The sequence below is a fragment of the Schistosoma mansoni genome, chromosome W (genome assembly GCF_000237925.1).
Source record: "Schistosoma mansoni strain Puerto Rico chromosome W, complete genome".
Classification (NCBI taxonomy): Eukaryota; Metazoa; Platyhelminthes; class Trematoda; order Strigeidida; family Schistosomatidae; genus Schistosoma; species Schistosoma mansoni.
Window position 1 is genome coordinate 42,470,665 of NC_031502.1, and position 14,867 is coordinate 42,485,531.

At 29.2% G+C, this 14,867-nt stretch overlaps 1 protein-coding gene and 1 non-coding gene across 2 annotated transcripts in view; both read left to right on the forward strand.

The window, feature by feature from the left end:
* Smp_171440 (putative mind bomb) overlaps positions 1 to 14,304 on the forward strand; it is a gene marked incomplete at both ends in the record, with an annotated part of 39,110 nt that extends 24,806 nt beyond the window's left edge. The window contains 2 exons of the mRNA XM_018789772.1: positions 5,559 to 5,710; positions 14,232 to 14,304. Coding sequence (XP_018655182.1) covers positions 5,559 to 5,710; positions 14,232 to 14,304 — 225 coding nt within the window. The remainder of the gene's footprint in view (positions 1 to 5,558; positions 5,711 to 14,231) is intronic.
* On the forward strand, positions 12,511 to 12,582 carry Smp_tRNA_01142_Pseudo_CGA.1.1. Its single transcript has one exon. It is a non-coding gene (tRNA).
* Positions 14,305 to 14,867: the final 563 nt, after the last annotated feature.

Sequence of the window (14,867 nt, forward strand, 5' to 3'; positions counted from 1 at the left end):
AATTTCTTTAAAACATAATTTGACTCATATATTTTTCAGACTTTCAGTAGAAATCTATCCCTTCGATTGTTTTTACTTTGTTTTTATATATTTTATAATAGTGAATATTTACCAATAAATTATTATGAAAGATTTAGTGAGAGTGAGAGAGATTAACAATAAGCAACATATAAAGGTAACAAAAATAGATTTTCGCCTTAGTGACATTTTTGTATACCGCCTAACATGTTTTATTTAATTTAACAATGTTTTCAAACAAAATGTTCATGCTTCAATCAATGTTTTAACAGCTGTTAGATGAAAGAAAAATAGAAGACGCTTGTCTTAGCAGGAAATTTTGTGCCAAAGTTATTAATCTTAAATTTAAAAATGTTAAAACTTGATAAGTATTCATTAAACGAAAATGAGAGAATGTAATTTTTCTACCGTATATACATATATATATATATCCCCAGTTTAGTTACCACAGTATTTCCTTATATGTATACATATAGACATACTGTACATTTGTTATCTCCTACCGCAATCTTCCTAGTCGTATCTGTTCTAATTATTAAAGCAATTTCAATTTCCTTTTAATATCACTAACAACAGTAGATCTGTCTTCTTTTCACATATAGAAAAAAACTGTTTCCATACCTAATTAATAATTTCTCCTATAAGAAATATATGTTCATTTCCTATACGTATATATATATATATATATATATATACTACAGTCCGGAAAATAAACTCGTCAGTTTTTTTCTTTAACTGTTCATTCGGAATTTGCAAAAATCTATTAAGACATAGTTCGCAAAACATTTCCCTCTGTTTATATGTTTAATTAAAATATTTATTCATTTTATTTTTCACTATAATCAATATTATTCATAAATCTTACTACAAAGCTAGTTTTCTATTGAAATGTTTGCATTGTCACAAATTTTTTTCATCAATGACAGTTTTTCACTTTAACTGTCATAACAACATTTATCTAGACAATAAGCTTAACTAACTATGAATATTTATAAGTTTCATAATACTCAGTAATTTAAAGTAGTTATGAACGTATTAAGAAGTTGGTTATCAATGTTTAAAATGTCAATCTCTAAACTAGAAACCAATAGAGTGATATTTTGAAACTAGTTTTTACTTCGACATATCCGCATCAATATAACGTGAATAAATATTTCGTTTTTCATCAGGAACGTTTAGTTGTTTTTAATAAATCCAGAATTATACACAACCAGTTGTTGAATAAGTTAATGACAATTTTCTATTCTGTATTATGAAAATTTTCAAAGGGATGTGATATGAGCATCAAATTTAAACATCATTTTAATTATTCCGTTTTTCATTTTCTTTTACCTTTAAATTAACTTAAAATTTAGTAAAGCCAATTTAAATTACGTCTTAAATGGGATTAGGATACAAATCATAATTAAGGCAATCATACTAGTCTTTTTTGTTATGTACAACTTTTTTCTAATAAGTGATGAATTGAAAATTTCGTCAAGTTAGTTTCAGTTTCATTTCTGCTTTAGCCTGTCGACTCATTTAATTCCAGAAGTATAATTAGGTAGAAAACTTTACACAAATAATTTTATTCAAGAAGAACAGTTTTGATTCAAGAAAACCATTATAGCATTCTTTTCTTTGAACTAGTAGTTGTTATATTGCCATTTAAATAAAAGAAAGTGTGTATAATTAACCAAATAATCCTAGTCTCGTTTATTATGACTTGAAAGATCTTAATTTGAACAGTAAAAACCTATTTGTTTTTCGTTTACATGGAAGAAAAAACGATCAATTTTCTCCTTTATTAAACTGATTATCTGCTTCAGTATCAAACCATGCAATGGGCCCACTAAGCTAGTTTCAAGTTATTTAGCTTTTTATCTTTACATGGTATACAGTTAGCTGAAGCTTGATGGGATGTAAAATTATGTCTTTTCTATCTTTGTAAACGTAATGAATAAAAGTTAATCTTGCTGTTTTAACTTTTTATATCTTCACCTAGTCTGATGAAATTTTGCTTGTCATCATATATGCTTAGCTACATCATTAATTCAAGAGATCTTATGAAGAACTTACATGACTAGACGGATATTTTTTTATAACTAAAGGTAGTTTCACGTTGGTTTATAAGTTGAAATCCGTTTCCCATTAGTACTGCCTTTTATCATTTTGTTTCCGTGACATAGGGAAACTAAGATAAGCCTTTTCCGAAAGCTGAATAATTCGCTTTTAAGTTTCATAATAAGTGGAAAAAACAACAGCCATTATTACAAAGATTCATTTGATTACACAGTTGAATAATGTCAGTTGCTTCAATTGCTTCTAAATAGATTGTATTTAAATAAAATTTGATAATGAGCAGTGTAGATCTTTATAAGAATAAAAGTGGTAGATCTAAAGCTAACGTTCGATCTCTGAAACAGTGCCATTTAAATGAGAGAAAAACTAATTTTGAATATGTAAGTTGGAGTTTAAATGACGAATCACTGCTAATTCATCACAGTTTAGGAGCTTGTCGTTGTCTTTTGACTAAAGCAACTATCCTACACCCAATTTCGATTATGGTTAATTTTAGTTAGGCCTTTTTATTAACATACTTAACAGACATTGTCGTTTGGATAGTAACAATCTGTATATTTCTTTGTACTGTTATGATCAGTAGAACACATGACAGACTCTAACCAAAACGTTGCTTGCTTAAATATCATTCGGTGATTCATCCTCCTCCCCATATATGTATGCACTCAAATCCTATTATTAGCTTTCGCTTTGTCTTGCTGTGCCCTTATACATTTTGACCGTAAATTTGCCTATGTAATTAATCGCGTTTGCTCGCTGAAACTTACTCATGTGCTTGTAGCTTTGTAACCTGCGTCATTTGATAATAAACTGTAGTTGCAGATTTTCTTTGCCTTCTGATTTCATGCAACGTTAGGATCTGTATTATAGCTGTTATCGAGTTGAAAGATTAGCGAAGCATTGCACTACATGACTATGCGGAGTGCTGAGTTTACTGGATAGTTTGTATAATTGACGGATCTACCTATGAGATTATTATAGAGTTCATTGCTAAATGCATTTATAGGTGTTTGAAAATCCAATTTGATGTAACGTTTTCTTTTTCTAAACTACATGATGCTATAACTGACGTGTTTGGAGAGTCATATTGTAACTTGGTAATCTGGCGCGAATTCTTCTGGAATGTTGGGGTTTTGAAAGTTAGAATTGATTGTCCGAATGAACACAACAAAAATCTATTTTCTTCACAAACGTTCTAATTAAAACAGTATTTTTATTTAAAAGTACAAATGAAACTTCATCTGTAACCATGTTATGTTGAAGTGGATCCCAAAATTTACTGAAATTTTTATTACTTTACATACCACTGATGTCTTGTTTTACAGAAAGTTTTCTAAAATGACATAAATCCCAGTTTCTTTCCTATACCAAATATATATGTTTTCACAAAACTACTAATATATATATATATATATATATATAACTTGGTTTTATAATTCTCTATCTTACTTGTCAGTAATATTTTCTTTCCCCTTAATAAGCTTTTATTCTGAATTTAATGCAAAAATGAAGAAGAAAATTGAAATTTGAAGTAATATGATGTATTTTTTTCACAAATGAAAAGAAGAATGTTATACATCCTGATGAAATGGATAAAGATGTTTTTGATGTGTTTATTAACATCAATTTCCTGTGTATCCATCGATTGAAATGTCAACTTTATTAATTGTGCTTTTTGAAGCTGTATAAGGAATCTCGTTCCTACTATCATAAGATCACATACTTTTAATGTGTATTGGGTTTTTTGTTATTTTCATAACGCTTTTATTTATTTTTTCAACAAGGGGTATGTAAAGACATAAAATAATAATTTGCGGATAGCTAAGATTATTCATATCAACTGAAAATGCATCTGAGAAAAGTCCAGCATTAATAATCTTTTTTCGTCCCTCTTTAATACTTCTTAGTCGTCCAAACCCACTACCCCACACTGGGTTAGACCCAATGTCAAATGGTATTGAAGATGTTTTCATCTAGAATGTCAAAATTTTGAGCATTTAATCAGAAGTGTTGTGGTAAAGGTGACTGTTAACCAGTTGTCTTGAATAAAATTTCTCTAAACACCATATTTTTTTATTTCTACAATGCTTATTTCACTACGCTTTTCAACTAAATCATTGTGTTCGATCAGGAATTAAGAACACCACCCTTAAATAATGAAATGTTTATTTTTAAAGCACTATTTCTTCATTCTAGTTTTTCTCATACTGTGTACGGCACTAAAACTAATCAGTTTTAGTTACATTTATGTTCTTAACCCATCAGGGTTCTCTCGTTTTATGGTAAAACACATGTAACTGATTATATTCCCTGTTCAATTTTCACTGATTTTTTTCCCAATAACATCGATTAAGTTCAGTTAATCAATCAACGCTTTACTGCTATATGTTCGTAAGCTGTATGGATACAGCTTAATACTTACTATTTATTTCGATACATGATTACTCTGTTGTAGTTTTAAATAGTTCACACTCAAAAACTACTCTCTGTGACTTCATAATGGACTGTTTTCTGAATACTTAGACCATCTGATATAGCTTTTTGAGTGAAATTGTAAGAAAACATGGATTTTGGTGAAGTTCCAAAAGACATCTACTAAATATTTTTCAAAATATATATCATTCAAACCACTACCTGTGACTGATAGAGATTGCTTTGATTCGACCTATTCTTTAAATATAGAACTTAACTTTTATCTATGCAAGATATAAGCTACAGTTATTTGGTAATTCTAATTAAATAATATTACAGATAAATATGATTGGTCGTTCATCAGAAGACTCAAATTTTTACTTATCACTTAAATTTGTTTTCTTAATTAATAATGTAGCATTTTTATGAGATTCAACTTGCCATCAATTGTTAGTGTGATACCTATCTAGGTTCAATTCCAAAATGAACAGTAGTTCATTCAATATGTTTTTATGATATAAAGACAGTCTCATAGAAAATCTAGTGAGTTTCATACTTTGTGTAATAAAAATGATCTTTGAAATTATTAATTGTACAAAAATTAATGTAATTATGAATAAATACTATTGACTGTTTTACTTATCAGTAATACATAATTTTATAAAAGTTAATCAAAATATAATTTCTATTTAAACTGCACAATTTACATACTACCATATATTACCTGGATATCAACTGTGAATACTGTTTATTGTTGATGCTTTAGATATTTTTGTTGTTGTTCTCAAGATTTTATTTAGAAATATAAAGAGTAATCTAACTTGTTCCCTAGGGGTATTTTACGACCAATAGTCATTTTTTAGCCATTACATTGATAATATGTTTTTCATAGTTCTGTCATTTATTATCTATTCTCAGCAACTGAACATTTGCTAACAAAGAATGTTTTGTATCATTTTTTTCTTTTTATGAACATTTTTATTTATAAATCCATTAGCTCCATTTTCGTATTATATTTTTTAAAATCTAATTATCATTATTTGTTCATTTTTGCTTATGCATGTTAGGATTGTGATGGCGACACTCCCCTCCATGATGCTATTTCAAGTCAAAATACTACTCTGGTAGAATTGTTATTACGTCATAATCCTGACTTAACGATTCTTAATAATGCTGGTCAAAATTCCTTACATTGTGCCACTGTTCATGGGGGTACCGAGTAAGTCTTACTATCTTTAATAATGAAGTTTAGTACTGATGGTTTTTTTCACTTCCATTGTTGTGTTATAATGTTTATTAGTAAGTAAAACCGAAAGCGTTTACTGCAATATATAATAGTAAAATGCCAAATAATTTATTTAAGGTAACTTTCACAAATCCCCTTTATCACAATAGTGTGCGAATAGTTGTGACTTTTTCCTGAAGAAGGGTTCATGGTTTCATGTTGATCATATCCTGAACCTAATTTTAGGGATGTTTTGCAGACTTATGGGCCTGTCGACCTTACTTCGATGATGTTTATGTATTTGACACCTCATAACTTCCATCACCTTGCAATTACTGGCAAGAATGAGGGATTTCGTCCAATGAGCCCATTACATCAGCAGATGTAATTAAAAATACATTTATGAATATTTTGTGACAAGGAGAAACAAACTTTTCCTACTAATAATACAATCTCTGGTTTTAAAATTACTTTACAGATTTTCACATGTACTTTCATAACTTTTTCAAAAGGACTTTGATTTTTCTTTTTGGGTCATATTTTAAAGAGCAAAGTTTGTGATTGGAAGTCGGTATGAGATTATTTCTTTTAATTCATTGTAAAAAATTTACTTTTATAAGTAGATTGCTATATAAATGTTGTATACTAATGATTGTTCATTTTCACGAAGATTGTTTGGTCAAGCTATTCACTTCATATTCTTACCAATTGGTTGTTGTTCATTCACAAAGATAATGTAATCTTTTTACTGAAGAAAACGAGATAAAACAGACATAAATTGAATAGACTTGATATTCGATAAAATGTTAAATCTTCATCCTCCAATCTTGCCTACAGACAGTAGGAGTTTTCTATTTTATATGGCTACATTAAAATGTAACAGGTTTACCAATAAATGTAACAGTTAAATTAAATTATAGTGTAAAATATTTGTATGTGTAGGAATTTTAGCAGTAAATGAAGTAGGATGTATACCAAATGCGCAAATATCCTCATAGATGTATGACAAGTAATCGTTAATTTTAGCCTTATCGTAATACCCATGAGATACGCTGTATGAATTTAGTTTCCAGTAAAAGGTCTTTCAGAACAAAAATAATTTAGAAATTTAACTACATTTTCGTTGGTTTGTACATCACATAAATATGTGAAAACCGATGAATTCTAGTTAAACTACCTTTTTGCATCTATAATAAATAAATTTGATAAATTAAATTTTTACAAATTTTTACTGTTGTGGTCTCCTCTGTTATGTCAGTCTTTGTTATGCCTGTTGAGTGCTTAACTAGCTTGTTCCTGGTACTAAAACTCCTTATCCTATGACATGTAGAGAGACACACAAAGGCTAGTGACATTTATTCATCTGGCCTCAAAAATAAATCACAAACATACATGAATACACCCATTTATATGTTGATGTTACTTACACTTGAGCAATCCATAATTATCACGTGTAGGAAAAATATACGGAATTATTTCAAAAACTTCAGCTACACATCATATTGAATAAATTTAATACTGCATTAATTCAAAGAATACTGAACTAAATCAATATTATACTGAAAAAAAATATCACACTAAGAATAAAACGCATAGTAAACTGAATAATCATCCTCTTGAATTAAAACGGAAGTAATGTTGACAAAAGACAATGAGCTAAAAAGGTGATTTTGACGCTTCATCCAGTTAAATCACTCCCTCCCAAGAAAATAGGTTTGACAGTGAGCATTGAGATGGATGCGTACCAGTTACTTACTGTATTTTCAGAACACTGACCTCCAAGTTAAACGAACTAGGACCACCAAATTGAACAAACCTTGTTTACTTTAATGGACACTCTTCGGGAAGTTTATTTCGAAGTTAGAACATGTCGGTCAGATAGCTTAGTATTATTCTTTATCGTCTCAGTTATCGACACCTTGAAATCAACAGTGTAGTAACGTTCAAGTCATCTATGATCCTTCATAAATTTACAATGTGAAAATCCGGTTGACTTTCAATATATTTCTTTTTATTTATTCATTCATGGCACAATCAACTTCAGTTATTATCAAGAATAACTAACATCTTAGTTCTTTATATAACTGTTTCCACTTTAATTAAGAAGTGCATAATTCTGTGCTACTTACAAACTGAGAAATTGATTAAAAACCGATTGATAGAAATATCACGATGACTGAAATATGTATATTCCGAAATAAATTCGGTTTCAATTTTATAGGATCGTCATAATTATAGCTAACGCATTTTATTATATGATTCTTAAAACGAACATTTCCATGTGAAAAATAACCACTTGTCAATGTTTATCAACATTTTGATTTCCTTTTGAAATATTACTTATTTGTCTGAATTATGGTGATTATTTTCTAACCTGAATGATTGATCGCGATGGCAAACTGATACAAAAATTACGTTTTTTTTTTTCAAAAAATATAATAAATTCAATTTTGGCTAGATGATTTGTCAAAACAAAATATTCCTAATTAGTTAGGTCAAATCCGAATATGAAGAAAATCTATTAGCAACAACAAATTTAATCTACATTAGAATATTTGAAAGTCTAGGACTTAAACTGAATAAACTTTATATGTGTACGTAAAACAATTCCCATGTACTAAACGATAGTTATGAATAGAAGAATTCTGAATAGATCTTAGTCAGGTCTTGTTGTCATAACATACTATTTGATTTTATTATATTCATCAAGGTTGTTATTTTGGTGTTTACAAATGCTAAGAGATTGATTTCACTTAAAATCTTAAATTCCCACCCTATAAATATGGCCATCTGATTCTCAATATTAGTCTTTGATTCATGGTTGTAAAACTTGACGAGAATTTATTAGAACGTACATATCAATGTTGGGAAGCAATCTATTTTGATTATCACTGATTGAGACAACCAATCTGTGTTGAGTAAATTGCGCAAATATATATCTGATCAAAGTTTCTGTTCTATTTTTGTTAAATAAATACAATTAAGCTTTCTTTTTATTTTACAGAATTCTCTACATGTATTCAACTAAAGGTCTTTTTGTTTTGACTTATTTAATTTGGGTTTTTTTTTGTTCTTTTCCGAATGATGAATGTGTAAAGTTGTCGGGCTCCATTTGTTTTGTTTTTCAACTATGTTAATTAATTCGATTTAAGCCCTTTATTTTACACCACATGTTTATGTTGTTTATTGTGAAATGTTACTATGTTATGAAATCATTCGGAAAACATAATATATTAAAATAAGTACTTTGTATTATAAGTTATTTTATCAATTTATTCATTTATCTTTGAAGAAATAAATATTCACCGAATCCACAATTGTTGGTTATTAAAACGATTAAAAACAGTTCTTTTTTAAATTACAGGATAGTGAATGCATTATTAAGCTCAAAATACATTTGTTAAGCAAAATCTAATTCAATCAATGTTGAATTAATTATATTTCAAAATAATGATTGTTATGTTGGAAAGTTTTCTTTTTGAAATGGTTAGCAAGCAAAACGAATCAGTAGTTATTACGTAATTCCTCAAATAGATGTGATTTCCATAACTTGTTTAAAAACTTTCCTGCAAAATTTATCTACTTTAAAAGTCATAATCAAGTAAAATCAAACAGGTCCCAGTTGACTGAGTCCCAAAGTATAAACTATCAAAAACTTACTTACGCCTGTTACCCCTCGTGGAGAAGCATAGGCCACCCACCAGCATTCTCCATCCAACTCTGTCCTGAGCCTTCCTTTCCAGTTCTTTCTAGTTGCTATTCATCCTTTTCATATCCGCTTCTACTTCCCGACGTAATGTGTTCTTTGGTGTTCCTCTTTTCCGCTTCCCTTCCAGATTCCAAGTTAGCGCTTGTCTCGTGATGCAGTTTGGTGATTTCCGTAATGTATGTCCTATCCACTTTCAACGGCTTTTCCTAATTTCCTCTTCAGCTGGCAGCTGGTTTGTCCTCTCCCATAAAACGCTGTTGCTGATAGTATCCGGCCAGTAAATGTTAAGTATTTTGCGCCTACAACTGTTTATAAACTTTTAAAATGCGGTCTATTTATTTAATGGTACTATGTTTACAGCTAGAATTAGTTGCACCAAGATAAATACTGTGTAGAAGCGTATGTATAAGGTGGTAGAAAAAGTCCCCTATAACATCATTCTTACGATATGTCTTCAAATAGTGATGAAAAAATTATACCGGAGCCATTATTTCCTTGAATTTTATGTACTGATTGTTTGAATCTTCCCATTGGTGTTTGAGACTGAAAGTGACCGGTCTCTTGTTGAAATATGTAGATCCTGTGCAGACTGCCTCATTATTGATTAAAGTCATAGACATGACAGTGTGAAATGGATGGCGGCTAGCTGTGGAAACCAGGGTGCGCGTTTCGTCCCAATTAGGACTCTTTAGACGGATGAACCTGCATCCCACAGTTGATACTCATTCCAGGATTCGAACTCAGTACCGTTCTTTCCGAACTCCATTGCGTTATCCACTAAGCTACTGAGTTCAGATAGCCACTGACTTATCTAATAGGATGAAGTTTAATTCATTTTTTTATTATTCGTTTGAATCTTCCCATTAATGTATAGGATAACGCAGTGGCATTTGAAGAGAAAGGTAATGAGTTCTAGTCTCGGAGTCAACATTAACTCTGTGATTCGGGTACATCTAGCTGACGAGTTCCAAATAGAACATAATACGCTTACCGGACTACATTGTTAGCCACCATCCATTTCATATACTTTTACTATAAAACTGAGTAAATGAAATGAAATAATTTCAACATTTCGTAAAATCTCAGTATACTATCAATCATAATGATAATATAAGTAATTACTTTAAATCATGCCCAAGTTTCCTCTATTTTTTTTAGAATAACTGAAAATCTCTAACTAATAGATTCTCCATATATTATAATCCACAAATATGTGTGTATATTTAGCTTCTAAGACATATTTGCCATGTGGCTACTCTAACTTATGCAAATTAAAGGGAGGAAATTTTATTCTTATTTTTCTAGAAATATTTTATGTAATTGCATTATTATCTCTTTTGTATCACGCTATAAACTTCCGTCGTCTAAAATATTTTACGTGTCCTCGATTTAATATTTTTTACTTCTTATCGATCGTTGGCTGAAGATATACAGATTTTAATAAATTTATGAGATTATAGACGAATTTAAATCATTTACAAATATACGGATATTTTTGTTTTATTCATTCATTTTTATTTATTTAGTTGTATTAGTTATTTAATCCATGAATACTATGTATGTGGATAGACTGAATAGATAAGTATAATATGAAACAAATAAGATTATTTGATATGTTATTTATGATATAAATGGTTATTAATTAAAGGTTTTTTATGATTTTCTACTAAACCTGATCATTTTCATCTATGTGATTTCTATGAATTTTCACTTTATGTCTTATAAAGAACAAGTTTTAATTTACAAATGGTTAATTATTAGTTGTTTGAATGATAAAATACTTGATCAGATTGATCAAATTCTGAATTTTGAACTTAAGTACACTCAATTTTAATGAATCTGACAAAAATCATGAAAGCTTATGATAACTCTGTTAAAAATACAAATTAATGTCAGTCAGTTCATTGGAGAAGTGACTTTCGTATGGTCAGAAAATGCCAATATATATATATATAATATGTACTGTATAGTTTAACATATTTATTTTCTGACGTTCTTAAAAATTCTTCCAACACGAAAAAAATTTTATTCGGAAAATGAATGGCTGATATACAACCTTTAAATTTAACTGGAACAGCTAATGCCCTTGATCGTATTCTTTTTCATTGAGTATATATAATGTTTTGTCAGTTAAATAGTGCAATATCGTGAATTTAATTTTAACTTCTACTTTTTGACATACTCTGTGATTATCTTCTTGTCCTTCATTATTCCCTTATCTATACCTATTAAAATATTTCCTTTCATTTATTCCTCTATTAAAATAGCTCAACATATATCTTATAAATCATTATTAAGTGTTTAAAGTCAACTAATAAGTGAAACATCCAGACGATTGAATGTAAGGTTGAAGGAACACAAACAGTGTTTAAAAAATGTTCCCAAAACTTCGGTTGACATAAGGAAACTTGAGAATAAGTCTGCAATAGCGTTACATGCGTTAGAAACCGGACATATGATTAATTTTGAAGGGGCCAAAATACTTCAGAAGGGTTTCAACACTCATAAAGAAAGATTGACAGCAGAAGCGCTGTATATATATGCGAATAAGAACGGCCCAAACAGAAAGGATGGTATCCAGCTAGCAACCATTTGGCAAATATTCAAGAACAAGTAATTTGACCCTTCCTTTATTCAACCTGTTTATTTCACATGAGTCATTGTTTTGACTGAAATCAATATGAGTTATGTTTAGCATTACAATTATGTACTTGATGATTCTCATTCTTACTTGCAATTCAGTGATTCTGAAACAATTTTTCAACCTTCAATTTGCACTTTTATTCTTATTTTTACTTCACATAGAAACATATCAACACCGAATATCATTCATTAATAACTCATCTTACACATACATACACACACACAATTCATCCAGTCTCCTTTCATTTCACATCGTTGAACTTTTCACTTGATTATCATTCAAGTGACTCATGTTATCCTGTTGACATAAATTCAACATCCAAATATGATTGGTTTAACGTAGTATAGATTTTAATATGATTATCAGAAGGGGTTTTGTGGAGATTTAGTATTCTTCATAGTTGAAAGCGTGAGTCAATTGAACACCGTTGGATGCTGGCTAGCTCAGTGGTCTATCGGTTAAGGGCTTCGGCTCGAGACTGGTAGGTCCTGGGTTCGAATCTCACGAGAGCGGGTTCGTGGATGCGCACTGCTGAGGAGTCCCATAATAGGACGAAACGGCCGTCCAGTGTTTCCAGGTTTTCCATGGTGGTCTAGCTTTAATATGATTGTTAAAAAAACACCATATATTTCTTTGATGATTTTGATTATCTCCCTGTAGAAGTCCAGACAAGTTAGCTGGACGAAAAGTTGAAATTACTTAAATTTCAATCGCTGAGACTATTTCAAATATAATTTTTCACATATAATCATAAGTGAAGCATTTAACTGAATTTCATAGGGTAACAATATAAATATCGATGTTTTACAGTGTTTTTTTAGTCGTATATTTATAACATTTCATACTGGACATAGACTATCGAATTAATTCCAAAATATGATGACAAACATTTTATTAAATTACTCAATAACCACTGAGAAAATCAGCTTTTAATGGACAATTTTGTCAAAGAGAAAACAATAAATATTAAGTAATCCTATTTGAATGTAGTTCTTTTGATAAGTCTTCTTGGTATGTTCTTAATTTAATATCAAGTATGGTTCAATTATAAACAAATTTGGACCATTTCTGGAACAATAAACGTTTTGTTCATTCCTTTTCACCTAAAAAAACATTTAAACTAACTTTATTTGACTTAAAATGAAAGTCATTTCAGAACTAAAGTTGCTTTGAAAAAATCGAAATTAAATATTGTTAACATATTTTAAAGGTTAGCCACTTTATAACTACTTTCTTACACCCGTATCTCATTCGTTTTCGACATTTATCATCGAATAATTAATCTGAATTCCAGTTTACTCCATGTTTATCATATATTTAATAATCAGCTGTTAGTAAATTTTTTGGAAAATGTTGAAACAGACGAAAACAAAAGAATCTGATACTTACCATCTGATTGCTTATGTTATAGAATAATTTGGTCTATATCAAGTATCTCTTTCATTACAAAACAGTATTCTATACTGTAACATAAATTAGTTTCAGTCAAACGTTGTTGTAACGATATTTTTCAAACATATTATTGTGGATATGGTCATTCCGTTCTATTTGTCTTTTATCAACTGGATATACTTGCATCCTATTGTTGAGATTTTCATATAAACTCCCAGTTTCAAACATCAGCACGTTATTCAATACGGTATTAAGTTCAACTGAATAATTAATTTTATAATAGATATGACATTATATTAAAATTAAACCACAATAAAGAGTATCATACGATTCATTCAATGTTCTAATTTACCAACAGACACTGATCAGATTCACTCCTGTAAATCGGAAATGGGAAAAATATAGAAACTATTAGCATGATTTATTAAATTGTTAACTAAATCATTTATTATTCATTTAAATATACAGTTGAAATCTCATAATACTTTATGTAGATAAATTGACTCCAGACTAATCATATCTATTTAATAATTCTGGTATTGTAAAGGAAATACTAAAAACATCCAAAGTTTATGGTGAAAAATATCCCAATAAATTTTTTTTAAACTATTTTCACTGCTATACATATACATATCTGTCGTGTGAAAGATTTATCTTGAAGATTAAACTATCATAGAAGATTATATTTGGTATTAATCAACATAACTATAAATGGACATATTGCCAACAATTGTTATATCAATTTCCTTTCTATTTTAATTTATTTTAAGACTGATATTTTCAGTTTGCATGTCATGTGAAATGTCTGGTGGGCATCGAAAAAAACATTTTATCAATGAATAAATAGGTTTTTTTTACTTTTTCAATGTTTGTTTATTAAATATTGCACACTGATGGAATAGAAGTGATAGATGAACTTTTTTTAAATAGAATCTGTTGTTTATAAATATGTTAACATTAGGTTATACCACAGTATTCATATTCTTGTGTTTTACTTACTTAGTATTTTCATAAAACAATTCGTTTAACCTAACCTCAGATAAATCATTTATAATAATCATGAGCTGAGATAACAACAATATTTTCAGGAATCTGAGAATTTTAAGCGTATTTCTGAAAGATTAACCCATTAAGATATAATGGTGTAAGTGTAGAATAATCCCTTAACCTGAAACTTAGCTCATAATTTTTTGACTTAAGAAATGGTAGTTTCGAATGAATTGTGAATTTATTTAATATGACATTTATTTATAATCTGGTTGCACTTGAACCTTTTGAACAGATTTCAACCCCCAAAAACTAAGAATAATAATAGTAGTAAGAACTTATTTATCCATAATAAATTACGCAAGTATGAAGAAATCAACTAAAAACATTTATAGTTCAATACTCTGAAGTCTGTTATT